At 49.5% G+C, this 23,016-nt stretch overlaps 1 protein-coding gene across 1 annotated transcript in view; it reads left to right on the top strand.

Moving 5' to 3' along the window:
* The window catches only part of LOC147748645 (uncharacterized), a 126,210-nt gene that overhangs the window by 23,729 nt on the left and 79,465 nt on the right, over nt 1–23,016 (top strand). Inside the window, exons 8-9 of the mRNA XM_086928368.1 lie at nt 2,587–2,779; nt 9,586–9,673. Coding sequence (XP_086784494.1) covers nt 2,587–2,779; nt 9,586–9,673 — 281 coding nt within the window. The remainder of the gene's footprint in view (nt 1–2,586; nt 2,780–9,585; nt 9,674–23,016) is intronic.

Below are 23,016 nucleotides of genomic sequence, written 5' to 3'. Positions count from 1 at the left end.
TGGACCATTCCATAACGCCATCCCCGCCAGAGGCGCAACTACAGCCAATTATTATTTTTTTGGGTGGGGCTAATAAAAATTTCGGGGGGTGGGGGGCAAACCCTTCCAACAATAGGCAGAGTGGAGACGCAGGGGCATTAAGAAGGGGTGACAAAACAACAAAGCCTCGTTAACAAGTAAATTGTCTTTTAAAGAAGTGTGAAGTACTCAGGTGCAGCTGCAATGGTACAGATGCCAGACCAGCAAGCCTACAGCAGCTCAAAAACTGTCTGTGCGTAGCTCGAGAAGCTGTCTTAGCCCGGGCTGCGGCACACGACCGAGCAGGGAGGGCTGAAGCCCTTTGAGCCCTAGGGGCACAGGACTACACAACAGGAATTAAAAACAGAGACCTGTGTTATGTTTGACCAAAATCAATTGATCTATGGGTATTGTGGCCCATCTAGCATTCTCAGAGCGAGGCAAAATAATAAAAAAAATCTGTATTTACCTAACAAATGAATGCCAGGGATTTAAGAATATCCGCAGAGTAACCATGTCTTCGAATAACTAAGAGACGCATTGCAAAGTGGGAACGACAGATACCTTTATGATAAGTGAAGTTCACATACTTGGGCTCCGAGTTTTTCATCAAGTGAATCACCACTGCATCCTAAATATGGAAACTATGTAGCACATTTGGATTACATTTACAACAAAAGAAACTTCTCTTCCTTATTTTTGTTAAATATGGCAATTCAAAAAGGCAAAGCATCGCCATTAAAAAATAATACTAATTACAATTAGAAACAAATAGGCTAAGGGAATCATGTAGAATGAGGTCAGATTGGCACCAGTCTTAAGAGATGAAAGTGTACCCTGCTCCTTTCAGTGAATCTCCAGCTCTACAGCTCACCAATGATCTGAACTACTAGTTTTTAAGACCAGTTCATTTATGTGCTCCCTCTTTGAGCACAGGGCACTGTTCCGTTTTTTAGGTCTTGCTTGAGAACCGGGTATGCATGGTGGCAGAGAGAGCTTTTGTGAACTTAAAATGGGCGTGGAGCCTGCCCATTACTTACTATTAGTTGGATTCGGCATCACTCTAATTTCCTTGCTTCTCATTGGTCAACGTGTCCCAGCTTCACTTGCTTTCTTGTGTTTGTCCCTTCTATGGAACATGGGTGAGGACGGATTGATGTTGTTATTGGTGGCCTCTTTTCCTACTCCCCCCAACGTCGATGTTACCCCCATCATTGTTACTTGCTCTGTTGTTGCTTGCTTTCTTTGTCATGGCACAGACTGTCCCTGTTACAGTGCTGCTGAAGTGAGCTGGCTCGCTTTATTTCTGTATTTTCCTGGGCTTAGGTTATACAAAGGCTGTAAGTCAGAAACTATGATCTGTGGTTCAGTTAATAATAATACATGCTTCTCAGTGTGAAGATCCGTTGCCTCCACTTTTGGGGAATAGAAACCTTAACTTTTTTACATTTATAACTTAGAACAGTTCATGTTCGCAGCTTGTCGATAGTCAAGACGGCAGAGGCTCATAATGTACAGCAGGGGTGGGATGGGCACACACACTCATGCACACTCTTTCTCAAGCGTACACACATACTCTCACCCAGCACATAAACATGCACACAGCCAATCATAGCATGAATGTACAAATACACAAACATTTCCTGGTGGAAGGAAGATCCCGCCGCCTTCTCTAATCGGCTGATCTTATCAAAGGTCCGACAGTAAAAGGAGTACCTTCCTTTAATCACCACTGAGTGGGAAGGGGCTAGTTATAGTTGCTGACACCACCCCACTCTGTAACGAGCATCACTGATGGACACTTGACCCTGGGGGCTTCAGGGCTTAAAACTGAAGGGCCATGGTAGGAGTAAGTCAGTGACGCTCCCCCTCGCCTGAGGCAAATTTTGACTCAGGCTGCCAGGTGCTTGCACAATTGGCATATGTATAGTGCCTGGCTGCCCGACCAGGCCATGAAGAGTCTATCAGGCTGACCTCTGCTTGGAATGACCAGCTCTTGTCATTTGTTGCCACACCGCCCTTAACAAAAGCTGTGGATGCAAGACGGTTATCTAGAATTAAGTCAAATTTCATTTTTGGACACATTGGGTGCAGCTGTGGAACAAATGATACTGATTATTACTTCCTGTGTATAGTTCTTGCTTCTTTTTACGATTTTCTCAAACACTAATTGCTGAAGTATGGTGCATTATTCGTACCCCAAAACTACTAATAGAATATATAGATGTGTATATGAAACAATGGTAGTGTTTCGCACTCAAAAGTGCAGTATCTTTATTGGTTCAAGTGATCAGCAGCCTCACCAGGTGAATGTAGGCCCTGCTGCCAGCCTATGTATGTCACACAAGTTTCACACCATCTCTTAGAATGTGCTCTCTCACACCGCTCTGCACATATCGACAAAGTATTCTCAGATACCACATCCAAACTACAACAGATCATCCTGCTACACAAACCAGCCAACACAAGTCACAATACAAACCAGAGAAGAACTGGACTTGAATACTTTATTATGTGCAGTCCCAAGAACAGCACGTAGTGTGATAACCAACTTTGTGTATTGCACAGGCCGCAGTACAGTGCCCTGCAGAAGGCCATCCAGACGTACCGGCTACTGATCACCGACCTCCGGGCACAGAGTGCGCTTCTGAGGGCACAACAGGCTGAGCAGTGGGCAGAGAAGGCTGGATTCAAGGCCTTCCATGCAAAGCAGGCGAGTCTGGAGGCACAGATGGAAGATCTACGTGTGGCACAAAAGCTGGTGAGACCTCTAGCTGCTACAGAACTGTGGTATTAACCCCCCGAATAGAGACGGGTCCGCTAAACTCCTTGTGAAAATGCTGCCAGAGTACTGGATTGTGGTTTTGGCTTCTGGATGGAGTTGTAATCTCTCCATGTGCTTTTAATGCTACATTGAGAGCTGTAGGGTGGGACGTTTCGGTATTAGAGCTGTAAATAGTGTCTTATGCAACTTCACTGGGAGAGCTGTAGGCTGTGTTTTGTCCAGAATAGAGCTTAACTGTTTAGTCTCTTTTTTTTTTTTTTTTGATAACCAATTTTATTGAATTTTGGTGGAGAGTAAGTACAGCACAACAATGCATCACAGTCATGATATAGTACTATCTGTCTCGTTAGTTGCTTACAATGCATGCTATGGTCTAGGCCAGACCGAGGTGTCTCTCTCAGTAGAAAAGGTCCCTGACCCAACCATTTTCCCACACCCGCTTCATACAGTGGCTTCTCCTGAGCTGCACACCATTCTATGCCCCTGTGCCATTTGGCTACACTGGGTGGGGTGGGGCTTTTCCAGGCGGCAGCTATGTCCCATTTGGCCACCATGATGGCTGTACTCAAAAAGGTTTTGTCCGCTCTGGACCCGTCTAGGCCGTCCATAACACCCAGGAGTAAGTTCAGAGGATTATGTGGCACCTCCCAGCCCAGGACGTCAGTCAGTTCCGACACCAGTGCATCCAGTATGGAACGAGACAAGGACAAACCCATACAATGTAGAAGAAGTCTGCCGGGTCTGACCCACAGTGCGTGCAGGACAGGGTAGCTAGTAGGCCCACACATTTGAGGCGAATAGGAGTAAGATATGCACAGTGGAGATAGTATAGCTAGACCGCACGGAGCCAGGCTGAAATAGTGATGGTTTTAGGAGCCATTAGAGCATCACGCCAGTCCTCTTCCTCCCAACGGGCCCAGCCAAGCTTCCCATCTGTGTCTAAGGTGATCAAGTGAAATCGGACTGTTGTCGGTCAGTGACCGGTAGATCTGCAACACCCCCCTTCCCCAAATTACCCATCATGATCTGGGCCTCCATGGGACTGAGCTCTGGAAATGTAGTGCCTGTGGGGACGTGCGAGGCAAGAGCGTGTCAGAGCTGCAGATACTTGTAAAATTGGGACGGTGGCGGGAGTAGGTAGCCCACAAGTCCTGGAATGAGCGCATGTGGTCTCCGAAATACCAATAAGATCCCATTTCCTGAAGCCCTCCAGTGTCCCCACCTCTTGGAGTCTCCACCATACCAGAGGGTTGTCTGCTACGCGAGTCTGGTGTCCCAGAGTGTGTAGCGCAGGGAACCGCACCAAGCCAGTAAGACTGCTCGGGTCACCATGGTAAGGCGGTAGGTATTGGGTTGCCATAGATCATTGCTTGGATCCGGGGCAGCCCTTCCAACTCAACCTGATAAGCCGGATCAGACCATCCACCTTAGAACCAATTGTGTAAGATTAGCAGGCGGGTTGCGAGATACTATCGGTAGAGATTGTTCATGCCCATGCCTCCATCGAAATGCGGTATTTGGCAGTGGGGAAGGGCCATTCCAGGCCTCGAGTTCACCCAAAGAAAGGCGGTGGCCAGGCTGTCCAGTTCCCTGAACCAACTGCGTGGGGGGTCGAACGGGGTGTTTTGGACGACGTAGAGGAAGCGGGGGAGAATAATTATTTTAAACAGGGCGATCCTCTCCAAGGGGTTGAGCGGGAGAGCCTGCCAGCACCGGAGGTCCGTCTTGGTATTCTTAACCAGTGGGGTGATGTTGAGTGACCATGCCAGCTCTGGTAGCAGCACAATCCACATACCCGGATACTTGAACAACTGACACCTTAACGGGATGGTAGATTGCCAGTCGAAGCAGTCTCTTGATATGTCAAACCTGACGCCCGCTCGAAGGTGCGAAGGAGCTGGAGGCACCTAGGCTCTGACCGTGACGAGTCAGCTAAGAAGATTAGGACATCATCCGCATTAAGGGCGAACCGATCCTCGTGCGAGCACCTCCAACCCTGGATTAGCTCCTTCGCCTGGATGAGGCATGCCAGTGGGTTAATTGCCAGGGCGAAAAGGAGGGGTGAAAGGTGGAATCCCGGTCTCGTTCCTCTTTTGATCGGGAATGTGTCCGAAACGACCCCGTTCATAAGCACCCGCGGCGTGAGTCGTATGTAAAGGACTCGGACCAAACGACAGCAGTGAGGGCCTAGGCCAGCTGCAGCGAGCACGTCCCCCAGATACAGCCAATCGACCGTATTGAAGGCCTTTTCGAAGTAGACGAGCAAGTGTGCCAGGTACGGGGAGATCAAGTGACGGTGGGCCAAGGCCAGGTGGAGGCATTGAAGGCAATGCCTCATACTACGCGAGTGCATAAAGCCGCACTGGTCTTGGTGAACGAGCTTGCCAAGAACCGGTCTTAGTCGTTGGGATAGGATTGTCGAGTATATTTTAATCTCTGTTTATTAGAGAGGTTGGGCAATAGTCAGAGCAGAAAGGCAAGGGGGGCTGCATCTTGGGGATGACTACCACAGTTGCCACATCTGTGAGTGTGAACCTCCCTGTCTCACTCACCTCCGCATAGTGGTTTTGGAGGTAGGAAATAAGTATATCACTGTATGAGGCGTAGTACTCTTCTGGGAAACCGTCTGGTCCCAACGTCTTTCCGGCCGCTGCAAGGGAGAGAGCCTCCCCTATTTCCTCCCTCATGATGGGGAGGTCCAAGCTGGCCGCTTCTGATTCATGTAGCTGGGGGAGTTGGATCGGACCCAGTTCGGACAGTGCAAGGGCCGGGGTGTCTGGTCGGGCCGACTAATAGAGTCGGGAGTAGTCGGCGAAGGCTTGGACTATGGAGACCGGAGTGCGATGAGTGACGCCTGCTGGATCTTGGATCTCAGGGACAATGCAGTTCGCCATAGGGTACCAGGCCAACCTGTGGAGAATTCTCCCGTTCTTGTCCCCCCATCCATATATACGGGCAACCGAGGACCTCCATATCAGCTATGCTAAATCCAGCTAAAGTTACTTAATTTTGTCTCTCAGGAGCGAGATCTGTCTCTCTTCCTTTTCGCCGAAGCTGCGGGTGGGGTCTGCTTCAGGCAGGCAGCATGGGCTTCGAAAAGGGTTTGCCGGCTGTCCTGTGCCTGTGACTTGGCCTTAAGCTGGCCCCTGGCAAAACCACGGAGGGTTGCCTTCCCAGCCTCCCAGAGGTTGCCTGAGGAGGCGACTGTGTTTTGGTTAGTTAGGAAGTATTGTTGAAGTTTGTCCCCGACCGCCTTACGGAATTTGCTGTCTTGGAGGAACCAGGCATTCAGCCTCCAGATGGAGCAGAGGGTGCCTGCGGAGTCGCCTAGACTCAGAAGAAGTGGCGAATGGTCTGAGATACCCCGGGGGAGGAAGCTGATATTGGAGACCTCACTCAATCAGGAGTGGGCATAAAGACCAGGTTAATTTGCACGGGCGAGTGGTGCTCCGCAGAGGTGTTTGTGTACTGAGCTGTTCTATTGTTCAGTATCCTCCAGATGTGGCAGAGGCCCAAGTTTGTTGCCCACTCTGTTACATAGGGACCTTCTAGGGGAGGGTGTGCCTGTGGCATCTAGATCTGGTCTCATTACCGCTTTGAAATCCCTTCCCCACCGCCGTCAACCCCGGGAGGAGAGAGCATATGTTGTCGCTAGTGATTTTCAGGGTAGTTGCTAGGGTAGCTGGTGTCACGTTGAGCAACACTAGGTTGTTGACCGCCCCTCCCAGTGTCCCAGTTAGGATTACGAAGCTGCCCTTAGGGTCCCTGATGACATTAGTGGGCATGAAGGGAAAGGTGTGTCGGAGAAGGATTGCTACCCAACATGAGCCCCACTCAAAGCCTGCCTGCCAGGCTCTGTCAAACTCATACCTCGCGAGGAAGGGGCAGTGGTTACCCATGTGGTGTGTTTCTTGGAGTAAAAGGGCGTCGGGGCATTTCTGTGGGCGTATTTCAGGACGGCCGTGCGTTTAACCCTGCTAGAAAGCCATTAACGTTCCAAGACAGGTTTTGTAGGAGTTTTCTCTTATGTAACGCTTGCACCATAGTTGGCATGTGGTAACTGAGGGGCACTTGTTGTTGCCAGTCCTAAGGGTCAGGCTGGACAGCAGACAGGTGTGTGAGGAGATCTGGGCGTTTTGGCACGAGAGCCTTGCACGTTTTTGCTGCGAGTGAGAAATTTTGCGCTGTGGTCGTCGAACATAGATGAACCATAACATGGGACTACGGACCCAGACCCTCCGCCCAACCCACCCCGCCACCCTATACTTCGTGAAAGGAAGCATCTGTCGCATTAATAACAGTTCTAGTAACAAAACTAAACTAAATTAGAAAGCTTAGTATGAAGCTGCGTGGTGGACCCCTCCATTCGTCAGGATATGTATTTTGCAGAGGGTGAATCCAGCTAGATACTTCAGCTCGTATCGGACGGAGAAATCTAGTTTCCCGGGCGAGTTCCTTCCAGGTCGGAGTCAGCCAAGTTTGTGACTACATGTCTTAGATGGTTGGAATGCAGGAAAGATCATTGTCAGTGGACCCTGTGTCTGGGGGTGTGGGAGGACTGCTCCTGGCCAAGGGCTTCCCCACAGATCAGGCGTGCTGCGGGGCATCAGCAGCTGACGGTCCAGGCAGATCGAGGCCAATGTACCGCCCATGGCATCCCGGCGCCTGCAGGAGCAGGTGCTCCTCCTCTGGGATCTGGCACCCGCAGACCGCGCCACCCGACTCCAGAGAAACAGAAGGGGGGGGGGGGCACGTGGGATCCTCCGTGAGCCAGGTCCAGGCCAATTCTGGCGATTTGAAGAAGTGGGTTTTTCCCTGGAAGACAACACAAAGGCGGGCCGGGAAGAGCAGCCGGTATTGGAGGTTGAGGTCGCGCAGCTTCTGCTTGACCTCCGGGTAGGATAGTCGTCACGCCTGGACTTCCCTGGTGTAGTCTGGGAAAATCATTATGTTGTGGCCTTGGTAGGTCAGGGCTGTTTGGGACCAGTCTGCTTGCAGGATAGCGTCTATGTCCCTGAAATTGAGGACCGTGGCAATGATTGGTTGGTGAGGGGCCCCTGGTGGTGGTCTGGGTGCCAGAGATCGGTGGGCCTGCTCCACCGCAAACCATGTTGACAGTGCACCCTCTGGCATCCAGGAAATAGACCAATTCTCAACAAGAGTAGCCGCTTGACCCTGCTAAACTCCTACAGGAAAGCCTACCAGTCGAAGGTTGTTACGTCTCAAGCAATTTTCGGCATCCTCTGCCCTCCTGTTTAGTTCCTTTGTGTGGGATTGAAGTTACGTGACTTGCTCTTTCAGCTGATGCACCTCATCCTCGACTGTGGAGAGGCGGGTTGCAGCCTCCGTTATGCGGACCATGGTGTTACGAGGTCTTGGCGTATAAGTGCCATGTCGACACGCACCTCACCTATCTTGTTTTCGACTGAGGCCTGCGAGGAGCATATGGCCTGGAGGATTGCATTGAGGTCTCCGTCTGGGAAGGGATTTTTCGCTGCAGCAGAGTCCGTGTATCCCGGGCCATTTGAAGTGCATTGGTCCATTTTGGTCTGGGTCGCAGGCGGTTTCTATCCTTTTTCTTTTCCCCATAGTGGCTGGGAGCGGTGAGTCACAGCTCCACAGGGCGCTTGCAGATGGGCGCATTTCCAGTCCCTCCGGGTTGTGGGTCAGACTTGCGAGGGCCTGGGTCCCTCAGGCCAGGCGTACGAGGGAGTCACTTGGTTAACCGCAGCTTGTGCCTTCACAGACACCAAGGTGGGAGATGGTCACACTCCTGTCTCCACTCAGGACCAGTTATGCATCCAGAATCGGCCTTCAGTAATGTGGAGAGTGATTCGTCGTGCGGGTTGGATGGGCTGGTGACAGGGGTTTTCTGTCCCCACCCCACCCCCCTTGCCAGGCCCAGACCGCCTCGCCCGATGCCCCGTCACTCCTGTCCTGGATGCGATGAGATGTCTTCAGGGATGCCACAGTGGGCCAGCGAGACGCGGCGGAGCCCGCTTCCAAAGCAGGGATTTCCTCACAGCTGCTGGAGTTGGAGATTTGGTGCTACAAAAATGGGATTCTTGCCTTGTCTCTCCCCCTCTTGCTAATGAACTCTTTACCAGTAAAAGTGACCTCAATATAGGTCTGGGTTAGGCCTCCTGTGTATGTACCATCACTCCACAAAACTAAGCACCTCTCCTTGGTTTCACACGGGGCCTGAGCCCAGCAGCGTCTCCTCTGCTAAGGCGGAGGAGCGTTGCCCCACTGAGCAGATCAAAAAGGAAAAAATAAACTGATATTGACTCATTGTTGTTATCATTTTATTTTCCAGTTTTTGCTCAGCGGGGTAGGGGATGGGGCTGCTCTGCTCACAGAGCAGGGCTGGGGAGGAGTGGTTTGCCCATTCCAAGTGTGCATAATGCTTTGGCTGGACATCTCGGGCTGTCCAAACCGTCATTGGCACCTTGCATGTTCTCCACCCAGGCTGCATTATAGGCTGGGTGGACAACATGCCCAGGCTCTCATTCCTTGGCTGAGCATCAAATCACGGCGCTCAGACCAGTCACAAAACTGCATTGCAGCATTGTAATTGGCTATGGGGGACCTGGGAGCCGAGTGCTTCCTGCCCTGGACTCCTGAAAGCGGGGGTAGAAGACCAAGAGGCGGCAGCACACAGGTAAGTGTTTAATTATTATTTTTTCCATTCTCCCCCCGACCCCACCTTCCTATCCCTCCGCCATTAAATACCAGCCACCACTGGCCAAGCCCCTGATATTTTCTCACCTTTGTTGCTGCAGAGAGAAGCTCAGTTGATGAAACAGCCCTCCGCTGGCTGCAGCTGCCAGGACACTGTGCTGAAAGCAGATTTCGCCCTCAAGTCTTTAGGTAAGGGCGGTGGTGATTATCCTGTATCTGAGGTCCGTCAGCACTGGGTGCAAATTCTTTTACACACTCGGGCCACCAAGCGATGTTTAAAGCAAGGGCAAAGTGGACGGTTGTCCAGGGCCACCTGGTACCATGATCATTAACAGTCAGAAGATAATCCCTGTTGTCTCTTTCCTTCTCTTCTCCCTCTCCGTTCTTACCTCTACCTCTCTGCAGTCTGTATGCCTCTCTTTCTCTACCTCATCCATCTCTTGCTCTTTCATTTGGCTCTCTACACAGCTCACCTCTGCTTATCTCTGTTTATACTTAAATGAATCTAGATTTTCTTGGTCTTGCAACTACAGTATTGTGTATGGAATTCAGTGCCCAACATCCTGTTCCTCCATTTGTAGCAAGGACAAGGATGGATATTATAATGGATGGATATTATAATGTGCCCTAAGTTACCATGCCCTTTCTGCAATCTGAGACATAATGTGGTCAGACAATCCGTTCCACGTGAAATATTGATATTAAACATATTAATCATTTTATCTTGATCCCAAAATGTACATCCAATCACAAACAAATGGTTTCGTCAATGCTTGGACACAAGACAGCTTGAGCTTTCATGGCTGTTCTGCTTGATGTAGTGGACAGGGGTAGGGGGGCTGTATGTGTAGAGGTGTCATGTGTTGTGGTGGTTTCCTGATTGGTGTCATGGGTGGAGGTGGTGCTAGCTGGTTCGTATCAGAGATGGGGGTGCTGTGGCCTGTCAAAAGGAGTGGATATGGTGATTACTGGATTTGTCATTAGCGAAAGTAGTGTTTTATGGCTGATGTCACGAGTCAAGGTAATGTTTGCTGCTTGGTGACAGGGATTTGCAGTGTCCCCCTTGGTGTAAGGGAGGATGTGGTGCTTGCTGATTGGTGTAAGGGGTAGGGGTGGTGTTTGCTGGCTGGTTTCAAGTATATGGTTTCTGCTTCGTGTCAGCTTCTTGATTTGTGTCAGGGATGTGGGTTGTGTTAACTGCTTCTTGGCAAGATTAGAGGTGATGTGTCCAGTTTGGTGCCCAGAGTGAAAGTAATATTTGTTTGTTAGTATCCGGGCTGGAAGTGGTGTCTGTTGGTTGTTGGTGGAGGTGGTGCTTGCTGGCTTGTTGCAGGAAGGGAAGTGGTGTTTTCTGGTTGGTGGCAGAAATGTGCTGTGTTATGCTTGTATTCTGGGGAGAAGATGGTATTAGCAGTTTCTTGCCAAGGCTGTTTGGTGTTCTGTTTGTTTAGAAAAACAAAAAAGTGATGGGGTAACAAATGCAGATACAATACTAATTTGAGATTGTAATTAAGATTTGTAAAGCACAACTGTGCTCAAAGAGCTTCTTGGCGCTAAGAAACCAGTTGAAGTAGTGCCATCAAATAACCCAGTAGGAGTCACCTATGAGGCACAGAAGAGCCATTTTGAAGATCGTTACGGAATCTGAAAAGATTCAGCATAGTTATGAGAGTTAAGGGGATCTGATTCCAAAGCTTAGAGCCTTACAGAACCTGAGTGAGCTGAAATCTATGCAGGAGCACACGAGACATATCAGCCAACCTCAATGATCTTAAGGGAGAGAAAAAAGCTGCTGCAAGCTACATTGGCCTGTCTTATTCAGGGCTCGATGGTTGTGAATTAATGTTTTAAATTGAATCCTTTTTCAATCTGCAACCAGCGAAGATGCTTTAACTTAGAAGAGAAGGAATAATGCCTGGAAGATTCACAAGAGTCTAGCCGCATTATTCCGGACTAAAAGAAGTTTCTCAATAAGATTGTGTGGTAGCCCAATATATAGAGCGATGGAATAGTCCGGCATGAACGTGACCATGGCATGCACCACAGTTTTTATAGCTAGTACGGGGAGGAAGAGGAGAATCTTTCTGAGAGTTTTCATAATGCTGGAACAGATGGTGGTGAGAGCATTACTTGAGATATTAAAGAGAACTGATCAGATTTAACTTGTAGATTTCTAACCACCGCCTTAGGAACCAGAGGTTGGCCAAATACCTTTTACCACAATGGATCACACCAAACTTTAAATTCCTCTCCCATTATCTGCAGATCTATTTTCTCACAGTTACGTTTGGCAATGTATAGGGGCGACCAAGTTGGCAATTCAATTCAAAGGAGTACTGCCATCATTGTCACGGTAACACAGGAGTCAGTGGCATGTACTTGCAATGGACTCTTGATTAGCAATGTGAAGTTAGAATACAGGAAGTTTTAGGCCACACGGAACCCCAAATGAGTATATGTTGAGGAGGCTACCGCACCGGTGTGACCACCATGGTTTAGAGCACTAAATGCGGTCAAATAAGTGAGCTACAAGTGCTTAGCCTAAGGCGAGATGACAACTAACCAAGTCAAAGTAATATATACCAGCAAAAACTACTACCCGACAGCAAGCAGAACATGAGGTACAAAAGTTGTTAAATGTGTGAGAACAGGAATATTGAACATGTTGATTCATGCAAAGCTGTTTTTATAATTTGTCACGGCAGGCACTTTTTGGGTGGAGAGGGGGCGAAGGGTGGGCATTGAAAATGGTGGGCAGTTAAGATTCTAGGTTGGCTGAAACAGGGGCAATAAAGGGAACTGTCACCGATGACTACATTATTTTCAGAAACCCCGTTTCCATGGATTCTTGTTTGGTAAATGATAAGGTGGGTTGTTAAAAAAAATGTGAAGGATGAATAATTGAATCAATCTCATCCACCACGTAATTACCTAGGCGAGCTCCAGCGTCTTTTAGATAAACTCTTTGAATGTGTTCAATTAAACGGATGAACCATCAACCCTAGACAAAACTAAAATCGGGGTCATGGGGAAAAAGATCAAGAAGCCAGGCACCTGGTATCTGAATGCTTCATTAACCAAAAAAGTGAGAGCATAAATACTTGAGATTTGTAATCTGCACTGGAGGAACTTTCCTGCCCCAGAATGACTACATAAAAGCAAAGGCTGCCTCCTTGCTTAATGCTTCTTTAAGCTTCCACGAAAAACTTTGGGGCCCCTCTCTTGACTCCATTGAAAAGTCATCCGCGCAATACTCCTCCCGACCATTGTATATGGGTCTGAATGAATGCGTGGAAGCGAGCCTAGGCTTTTGGATCAACTTATATTTAACGCCTACTAGTATTCTGGCTTCCGAAGCGCAGTTCTTCAGCCAAGGTTCGGCTGGAATTATGTTTGTTATAGCAAACACGGATAAGACAACAGGCTTATCTAAAAATCTGTTTTAGGTTAAGGGTAGCAACAGATAATACATGAAGGCATCAGTCGTGGAAAGAAGTCTTAGATTCGAGTAGGAAACCCATAGCACACACCATCCTGGACAAGGTGTTTCAGAACCTCCAGGTACAGAGCTTATGGTCCGCCCTGGTCACCTTCGCCGCTTTTAAAAAACTGCAATTAAAATCCATTGGCAGCAGTCTTTTCAAAAGGCAAGCAGCAACTGGCGAATCATGCGCATGCTTGGCTGATCCTAAATATTTATGTAAAGTTTGGTCCCCAACCAATTTTGAGCCTGGGTTTATCTAAGATCATCAAGCATAGACTGTTGCAGTACTGCCTTGAGGTTTCCATACACTAGAATGCATGCCAAACGGGTTAAACGAAACATCCGCCACAATCTGTATGCTGTGTAACATCTACAAGAAATCTATGATTCATATAGTCTGCATATGCCCGATGTTATTAAGGGAGAGGTAGACTTTTTTTAAAACTCTTTTTGACCTCTTTGGGCTCCGCTCCTGAAGGCAAGCAGTTGATGGCATGCCACCAGGTAATGCATCTACCCCTTTCCGTGTGGTATGTAAAACGTATGGGTATCATAGACAGAACATTTGTGGCATCTTTTGCTAAAACTTGAACTTGTAAAATCGGACCTTAGGACCTGATATTACTTCAGCACCTAAGAAAGGTGTGGCCGTAACTGTATTGGTGATTCCTAATGCCTCCGGGTTAAAAGTGTCCTCTGCACTTTATCACTTTTGATGTCACCCCCCTGAAAAGGGTGGCGGAAGTGCAACTGGTAATATGCTCGGTGGTGCTGCAACGGCACCGCTAGCATGTTGCTGCCGCTGGCCACCACTGCTACCCGCGGGATCCTAAAACCTGGCGGTCCTGTGGTGAGCCAACCGCCGCAGTTGTAATACTGCAAGCGGGCCTACAGTGGTGGCTGTGGTCTGACCGCCACCATGAATACGGCAGTCTCATGGCCTGCCCTACTCGTAATTAGGCCCTATGAGTGTAATAAACTGCTTATGTGTCTTTTATATAGCTGGATTTCTTTTTAGAATTATTACTGTTTTAAATTGCTTTTATTCTTCAAATATGATTTTAATTAACTAATGCATTAAATTAATAATAAGCTTGAACTTAGGCCACCTTCTAGGCCATCTTTTGTTTGTTCACTATGGAAAGACACCAGCTATTTCCAAATTAATCTCAGTCCTGCTCTGATAGGAACAGTCTACCCTGAACTGCCAAGACAAATCCCCTCCAGATAGTAGCACTGGCAACCCCAGACTGGTTTCTGCCTTGTGGGCCCAGTAAGGGAGGTGCAGCTTAAGTCCAGTGAAACAATGAGCACAGGACAGGAAGTGAGCTTTGGGATTCAAGTAAGGCTCTTATCCTGCCACCTTTCTGTTCTGCCAGACTTTGAACACTCGGGTACTCTACTCAGGTTACATATCTAACTATTTACAGGCTCCGTGAATACAGATGATGCTCCGTTTATGAATGGGACCTGTTGAGAATAGATTTCTGATCAGGGTATGACTCCGAATATGCCAGCACTTTTTCATTATGCCGGAGTTCTGATGATAAAAGTTCAGGTTATACCTTTTTTCTAATTATACCATTATTCTCCTTACTTTTAAGTTTTTGAGCAAGTGTCTCGTGACAGCTCTTGCTAATTTACTTTAAAGTATTTACTCCATTTCACAAAATGTTACTGTAAATAAACTCCAATTCTGCTTGCTATCTTAGTGCCTAGATTGTCAACTAAGGATTACGGCGATCACCCCAGTCAAACATTCTTCACTTTTCTACACTATGTACATTTTGAGCAGATCACTTTATTTCAGTTCCCTGGTATGCAGTGATTCTGAAAATATACAAAATTCTTTGGCTGGATATTTACATTTCATAACTAGTTAAATCCTGTAAACTCTTGTCGGAATCCAAATGATGTGGTTTATCTACACATATAAGTTTGGTATATGTGCACAAAAGTTGGTTTTCCACTTATAAAAGTATTCTCGCATGAAGAGTTTGTTGTACCACTTTTTCCCTGTTTTCATCCTAAAGCACTACTGATGTACTGGGAGCAGTGTTAAACCCCTAAGAATTTTGTTGCTCCACAACTGGCCTTGGTCAACATATGAATTAAATATCATATAACATTTCAGAATTAAATGTACAGCCTGACAAGTACCACGGATCAAGCGTTAGTCTAAAGCATTTTAATGTGGTGGTCCTCTTCACCCCATTAAATTGCATTATCACATATTTCTAGCACCTGTTTTCCATCTGTGCTCGCTGAGCCTGGTGAACTGAGCAGGCAGTGACCAAGACCACGAGGTACAGCAGAGGGGCGTCCTAGAGACTGTGCTCAGTGTTGGGGCAGAGTCGTGGCGTGGCGTGGCTGCACAGGCAGCTGGCTCAGACTCCTGTGTGGCAGGGCGGCTTAGATTGGGACACAACTGATCTTGATGTGCGCTGTGCAGTGAGTGAGCCCTCGGCCCGGCAGCTCAGCTGTGGTCTTCAAATTGCTTCGATTGGTGATCTTGCGGAGGGCGCTTTTAGTCTTGAGTATGTTAAGTTCCCCCGGCACTGCCGGCTCCACAGCCCCCCCCTCCGCATTGACTGCAGTACAGCCACACCCTGTCACTGACTGTGTACAGTACTCATACTGTCAGTGTCACTGCAGGTGCTGTACTTTGCTCAGCTGTGTGTGCTGTTGAACCTATGCGTGCAGACTGGCGTATTAAAGTTAATTATTTTAGCCGCTGAGCTGAGCTGCAGCCTTCCTCACCGCTGCCTCCCAAAAAGAACTCTGCTGACTGTCAGTGTTTGGTTGAAGGTGGTGCTGCAATAAGTGGCAGCCGCTATTTACCGGGGTGGCGGGCAGGGGGAGGAGGAGTGGGGGTTGTAAATGAAAAAATATATGTTTTTTAAACCACACCTTCAGGCTGGCCACCTGGCTGGCCACCGCCTCTTAGTCCGCTCGCCGCCTCTCGCTCCTCGGAAGCAATAACTAGGAAGCACCCAGGCTCCTGATTCCCCTAGCCAATCACAACGCCGTAATGCATCTTTGTGATTGGTCTTAGCGCCGTGGTTCGGCGCTCAGATGGGGAATGGGGGCATGGGCATGTCCTGCATGCACCCAGACTCTAATGCAGCCTGGGTCAGGGGCGTAACACAGGCCCCCGCATCCCCCGCGGGGTGGGGGGGGCCCAAGCTCCAGGAGGCTCCCTCGGCACTGCCCTCTGGGCGGAGAGCTCCTGATTGAGCTCCGAGGGGGCCCCTCTAAGTTCCGTGCAGGGAGGCCCCCTCAGTTTTCGTTACGCCAGTGGTCTGGGTGCAGAACATGCAAAGTATGCATGACTGTTTGGCCAGCTCTGGAGCACCCACTCCTCCTCCTGGCCCCTGCTCTAGCAGTCCCGCCCCGCCCGCACCAGGAAACCGAAAACTAAAATGATAATAACGCTGCTTATTATCAATTTAGTTTTCCTTTAACTACTGCTCAGTTAGTTGTGGTGCGACGCTCCTCCGCCTTAGTGGAGGAGTCGCCACTGACTGTGTGCTTGTGGAGAGGCACAGCAGTACTGGGGTGACACAGGATGCTTTCTGGTTTGCGCTTCCCTTGCTTCTGGGCACCTGAACCTCCTCACCCAAGACATTTCAAATTTGTTGGCCCGTTGATGACACTGAAATGAGTCACCAACTTTCGAGAAAGGCTGCCCTCACCTCAGACGATGTACAGTGGGTCTGGGCTAGCGCGGCTGCGCACTTAAAAAAACTAAGGAAAAAATCTAACCCCTAAATTATATGGTACAAAATTCAAAAATCAAGAAAATATGAAAGTCCCAATAAAGGTTTCAGCTCATATACGCAAGATTCATTCAAGGAAAAGAAACTTACCATCTTCCACCGGATATCTAAAAGGGAAATCCCAAACCTCCATCTGGATACCTAAAGAAACTTGATATCTTCGACTGGATAACAACGGTACAAAGCAGACTTTTGCTTCAAAATCTTAGTTTGAATATCAATTGAATATTTCATCAAGATCTATTCAGGAATGCTTGTCTCGCCTTTTAATTGGTTCATGTTCAAGGTGGCTCTTCAAAAATGTATTTGCAATTTGCCAAATCAATGACTTCTGTATTTAATTGGGGACATCCTGCTGGTCATTGTAGGGCCACTTCATCACTTTGACCCAGGAGGAGTAGGGGACTCATTTCTCCACCAGTCACTGCGCCTGGGGGTGCGGGTGTCAAAAAGTTCTGCAAGGGGTCGGGCCTTCATCTGACGTGCGAAAAGCACCCTGCACTCCAGCAGTGTGGGACGCCCATGGCCAAAGCTGGGGTCCATCCTGCGCCCGTCATCAACAGGAAGAGACAGACCAGAGCCACCCCCCTTGGTCTGACTACTGTTGGAACTTCCTTGATGGAACATTAGTCCCTGAGATAGTGGCTGGGGCCGAGTCGCCGACTCGTGCTTTGATGGTGCTCACTTTCTTTTAAGTTTCAAAATTAGTTTATTGAAATATAGATTGCAATACATAAAATTATAATACTCTTAATGCAAACAGAATAGCAATCAGGTCAAAGCAATAACGAAATTACAATATAATGGAAAAAGAAGAGAGGAGAAAAAGAAAAAAGAAAGAGAGGAGGAAAGAAAGAGAGGAAGCGAGAAAAAGAAAAAGAACGGTGGTGCTCACTTTCTAATCTCTGCTGGACAGAGGCGGTGTACAATGGCGGTCTTTTCCGATCAGCCGGTGTGCCCCACAAAACTCTTCCAAACAGACTCTTTTGCATTCCTTTTGACCTGTGGAGTGGTGTGACAGTGTTCTTATTGTTCCGGAAAGTGTTGATCAATCCCCACATATTGATGGGTTTTGTAACCCTGTTCCCCTTGTAGTGTTACATTTGTCATTTAGTACCCGGAGGTGAGGATTGACAAGGCGAGTGAATGTTATAGTACCTTTGTGTTCTTTTCTTATATGTGTTGGGGTATTGTGAAATGGGTAAACGGAAGGCTGCAAAAGGGGCATCGAGGGCTCCAAAAGAGAAACAAAACACACATTTTGGTAGATTAAATGGGGTAATGGATAGGATTGACAATCTATTGTTGGAATTTAGACACCATATGAATTTAAACTCTCAATCGGCAGTCTCCAGTACAAAATGTCCTGATGTGGAGCCAGCCAAGAGGATTCATAAAATGTTTGAAAACCCACACTCAAGCCACTACCTGGCCACGTCTGTGCGATCGCAAGAGTTACAAACTATTGTTAGCCCCGTCAAGTCTTCGACGGTTCAAAGTATGCTTGCTGTTGAATGTAGCAATTGCTACACAATTCACTCCACAGACGATAATGCAAGCGAAAGTCCACAGGCAGCGAAACCTACCCTTCTAACCCCAGGGCTTTTTAAAATGCTACAAAATTTGAAGGCAGGGTTTTGGAGTTTGGAGAGACCAGGTCAAATCACTCCAGAAGGTGGTGGGAAACCTTGATGGGATTAAAAGTAATAAAGAGATGTGTAGACCTGGTGGGGAAAATATAGGACATTCTCCTATGGCAGGGGACCCCACTCACCACAGCTGTTGCACACCGGGCATGGGTGTCCTCGGGGGGGGGGGGGGGGGAGGGGTGGGAAGCACGGACGGACGGAGGGGCGCTTGCCTCCTCCGGAGAGCCCCTCCTTGCCCCCCTGCGGACGCCCATGCTTTTACGGAAATCTAGGTCCTGCAGGGGGCAGAGCTGTTCCCTGCGAGAGGCCTCAACTCCCTAATGGGGCGCCTCGCATTCCTCCTCGCAGCCCCTCCCACCCATTGTCATTCTGTCTGATGCATAACCTCAGATGCATGCACAAATATGCTCACATGCACACATGCGCACACACACATGCAACCAGACACACCCACGCACAGGTGCATGCACTCAGAAACATGCACACACGTGCTCACATGCATACACAAACACGAATGCACACATGTGTACACACACTCTCACAAACACATACACACGTACAAACACGCACACACACACTTGTCGCATTTATTAAAGGAGCATTTTCAAACAAACTATTGGGTTTGCCAATGCTCACTTGTTTTTGCCAAGCAGGCTAGCTGCTCCCTTCAGGAACTAAAATGGAGAAGTGAAATCTTGAACTCTCCATTAAGGTGCCCCTCCGGGATCAGCTTGTACAATAAATGCTAGGAACCCCCAGGATTGCGTGTGCCAATGAGTGGAAGTTATTACTAAAACAACATTAGTATTTATATGGATTGAACAGTGACCCTAAGTTAAAATGATGCTGTTACACACATGTACATAGAACAGCTGTCTTAGTACTCACGTGCGAGGGTGTGCTGTTGTCGCAGGTTACTTGTGGACTCTCCTGAGGGAGTCTTCCGGTCACAGAGGGGGGCAGAGAGGTATCCAAGAAACCTAGCCTTGGAGGGAGGAAGAGAGGTACCCTATGATCCTAGCCTCAGAGGGAGGCAGAGATGGTACCCTATGACCCTAGCTTCATAGGGAGGCAGAGAGGTACCCTATAACCCTAGCATCAGAGGGGGGTAGAGAGGTGTCCTATAGCCCTAGCCTCACAGGGAGGGAGAGAGGTACCCTATGACCATAGCCTCACAGGGAGGAAGAGAGGTACCCTATGACCCTAGCCTCACAGGGAGGAAGAGGGGTATCCAAGGAACCTAGCCTCAGGCGGAGGCAGCAGTGAGGTGCCCCAGGACCCCAGCCTCAGAGGGAGGCAGAGATGGTACCCTATGACCCTAGCTTCAGAGGGAGGTAGAGAGGTGCCCTATGGCCCTAGCCTAAGAGGGAGGCAGAGAGGTATCCAAGGAACCTAGCCTCAGAGTCAGGAAGAGAGGTACCCTATGACCCTAGCTTCAGAGGGAAGCAGAGAGGTACCCTATGACCCTAGCCTCAGTGGGAGGTAGAGAGGACACATAACGCCCTAGCCTCACAGAGTTGAAGAGAGGTACCCTATGACCCTAGCCTCACAGGGAGGAAGAGAGGTACCCATTGACCCTAGCCTCACAGAGAGGAAGAGAGGTACCCAAGGAACCTAGTCTCCGGGGGAGGCAGCAGTGAAGTGCTCCAGGACCCCAGCCTCAGAGGTAGGCAGAGAGGTACCCTAGGACCCTAGCCTCAGAGGGAGGCAGAGAGGTACCCTATAACCCTAGCCTCAGATGGAGATAGAGAGGTTCCCTATGGCCCTAGCCTCACAAAGAGGAATAGAGGTACCCTATGACCCTAGCCTCCCAGGGAGGAAGAGAGGTACCCTATGGCCCTAGCCTCACAGGGAGGAAGAGAGGTACCCTATGATCCTAGCCTCACACGGAGGAAGAGAGGTAGCCTATGACCCTAGCCTCAGAGGGAGGCAGAGAGGTAGCCTATTACCCTAGCCTCAGTGGGAGGTAGAGAGGTAGCCTATAACCCTAGCCTCAGAGGGAGGCAGAGAGGTAGCCTATAACCCTAGCCTCAGTGGGAGGTAGAGAGGACACATAAAGCCCTAGCCTCACAGGGTGGAAGAGAGGTACCCTATGACCCTAGCCTCACAGGGAGGAAGAGAGGTACCCATTGACCCTAGCCTCACAGAGAGGAAGAGAGGTACCCAAGGAACCTAGCCTCAGGGGGAGGCAGCAGTGAAGTGCTCCAGGACCCCAGCCTCAGAGGGAGGCAGAGAGGTACCCTAGGACCCTAGCCTCAGAGGGAGGCAGAGAGGTACCATATAACCCTAGCCTCAGATGGAGGTAGAGAGGTTCCCTATGGCCCTAGCCTCACAAAGAGGAATAGAGGTACCCTATGACCCTAGCCTCCCAGGGAGGAAGAGAGGTACCCTATGGCCCTAGCCTCACAGGGAGGAAGAGAGGTACCCTATGATCCTAGCCTCACACGGAGGAAGAGAGGTACCCTATGACCCTAGCCTCAGAGGGAGGCAGAGAGGTAGCCTATAACCCTAGCCTCAGTGGGAGGTAGAGAGGACACATAACGCCCTAGCCTCACAGGGTGGAAGAGAGGTACCCTATGACCCTAGTTTCACAGGGAGGAAGAGAGGTACCCATTGACCCTAGCCTCACAGAGAGGAAGAGAGGTACCCAAGGAACCTAGCCTCAGGGGGAGGCAGCAGTGAAGTGCTCCAGGACCCCAGCCTCAGAGGGAGGCAGAGAGGTACCCTAAGACCCTAGCCTCAGAGGGAGGCAGAGAGGTGCCCTATGGCCCTAGCCTCACAGGGAGGAATAGAGGTACCCTATGACCCTAGCCTCACAGGGAGGAAGAGCGGTGCTCTATGACCCTAGCCTCACAGGGAGGAAGAGAGGTACCCTATGACCCCAGCCTCACAGGGAGGAAGAGAGGTACCCTATGACCCTAGCCTCACAGGGAGGAGGAGAGGTACCTAGCCTCACAGGGAGGAAGAGAGGTACCCTATGACCCTAGCCTCACAGGGAGGAGGAGAGGTACCCTATGACCCTAGCCTCACAGGGAGGAGGAGAGGTACCCTATGACCCTAGCCTCAGAGGGAGGCAGAGAGGTACCCTATAACCCTAGCCTCAGAGGGAGGTAGAGAGGTAGCCTATAACCCTAGCCTCAGTGGGAGGTAGAGAGGACACATAAAGCCCTAGCCTCACAGGGTGGAAGAGAGGTACCCTATAACCCTAGCCTCAGAGGGAGCAGTGAGGTGCCCCGAGACCCCAGCCTCAGAGGGAGGCAGAGAGATACCCTATGACCCTAGCCTCAGAGGGAGGCAGAGAGGTACCCTATAACCCTAGCCTCACAGGAAGGAAGAGAGGTACCCTAAGACCCTAGCCTCACAGGGAGGAAGAGATGTACCCTAGGACCCTAGCCTCAGAGGGAGGTAGAGAGGTGCCCTATGGCCCTAGCCTCAGAGGGAGGCAGAGAGGTATCCAAGGAACCTAGCTTCAGAGTCAGGAAGAGATGTACCCTATGACCCTAGCCTCAGAGGGAGGCAGAGAGGTACCCTATGACCCTAGACTCAGAGTGAGGCAGAGAGGTACCCTATAACCCTAGCCTCAGTGGGAGGTAGAGAGGACACATAACGCCCTAGCCTCACAGGGTGGAAGAGAGATACCCTATGACCCTAGCCCCACAGGGAGGAAGAGAGGTACCCTATGACCCTAGCCTCACAGGGAGGAAGAGAGGCATCCAAGGATCCTAGCCTCAGGCGAAGGCAGCAGTGAGGTGCCTCAGGACCCCAGCCTCAGAGGCAGAGAGATAACCTATGACCCTAGCCTCACAGGAAGGAAGAGAGGTACCCTAAGACCCTAGCCTCACAGGGAGGAAGAGAGGTGTACCCTATGACCCTAGCCTCAGTGGGAGACAGAGAGAAACCCTATAACCCTAGCCTCAGAGGGTGCCAGGGGGTAATTTTAGGGTTCCAGGTGGGTATGGGTGTTGGTGTGCCAGCGGGTAATTTTAGAGTTCAGTGTGGGTATGGGTTTTGGGGTGACTGGGGATAATTTTAGGATTCAGGGTGGTTATGGGTTTTGCGGTACCAGGGGAGTAATTTCAGGGCGGTATGGGTTTAAGGGGCCAGGGGGGTAATTTCAGGGTGGGTATGGGTTTTGGGGAGGGGGGCAGGGGTAATTTTAGGGTTCAGGGTGGGTATGAGTTTAGGGGGGGGCAGGGGTAATTTTAGGGTTCAGGGTGGGTATGGGTTTTGGGGTGCCAGGGGATGAATATAGGGTTCATGGTGGGTATGGGTTTTGGAATACCAGGGGGTAATTTTAGTGTTCTGGGTGGGTATGGGTGTTGGTGTGCCAGGGGGTAATTTTAGGGTTAAGTGGGGGTATTGGGATGCCAGGGGGATAATTTTAGAGTTCATGGTCGGTATGGGTTTTGGGGTGCCAGGGGGATAATTTTAGGGTTCATGGTGGGTATGGGTTTTGGGGTACCAGGGGCGTAATTTTAGGGTTCAGGGTGGGTATGGGTTTTGGGGTGCAAGGGGGGGACATTTTAGGGTTCAGGGCAGGTATGGGTTTTGGGGTGCCAGGAGGACAACTTTAGGTATCCAGGAATGTATGAGTTTTATGGGGCCAGAGGGGTAATTTTA

The sequence above is a fragment of the Lissotriton vulgaris genome, chromosome 1_1 (assembly GCF_964263255.1).
Source record: "Lissotriton vulgaris chromosome 1_1, aLisVul1.2, whole genome shotgun sequence".
Classification (NCBI taxonomy): Eukaryota; Metazoa; Chordata; class Amphibia; order Caudata; family Salamandridae; genus Lissotriton; species Lissotriton vulgaris.
This window is presented reverse-complemented; position numbering and strand designations above follow the sequence as displayed.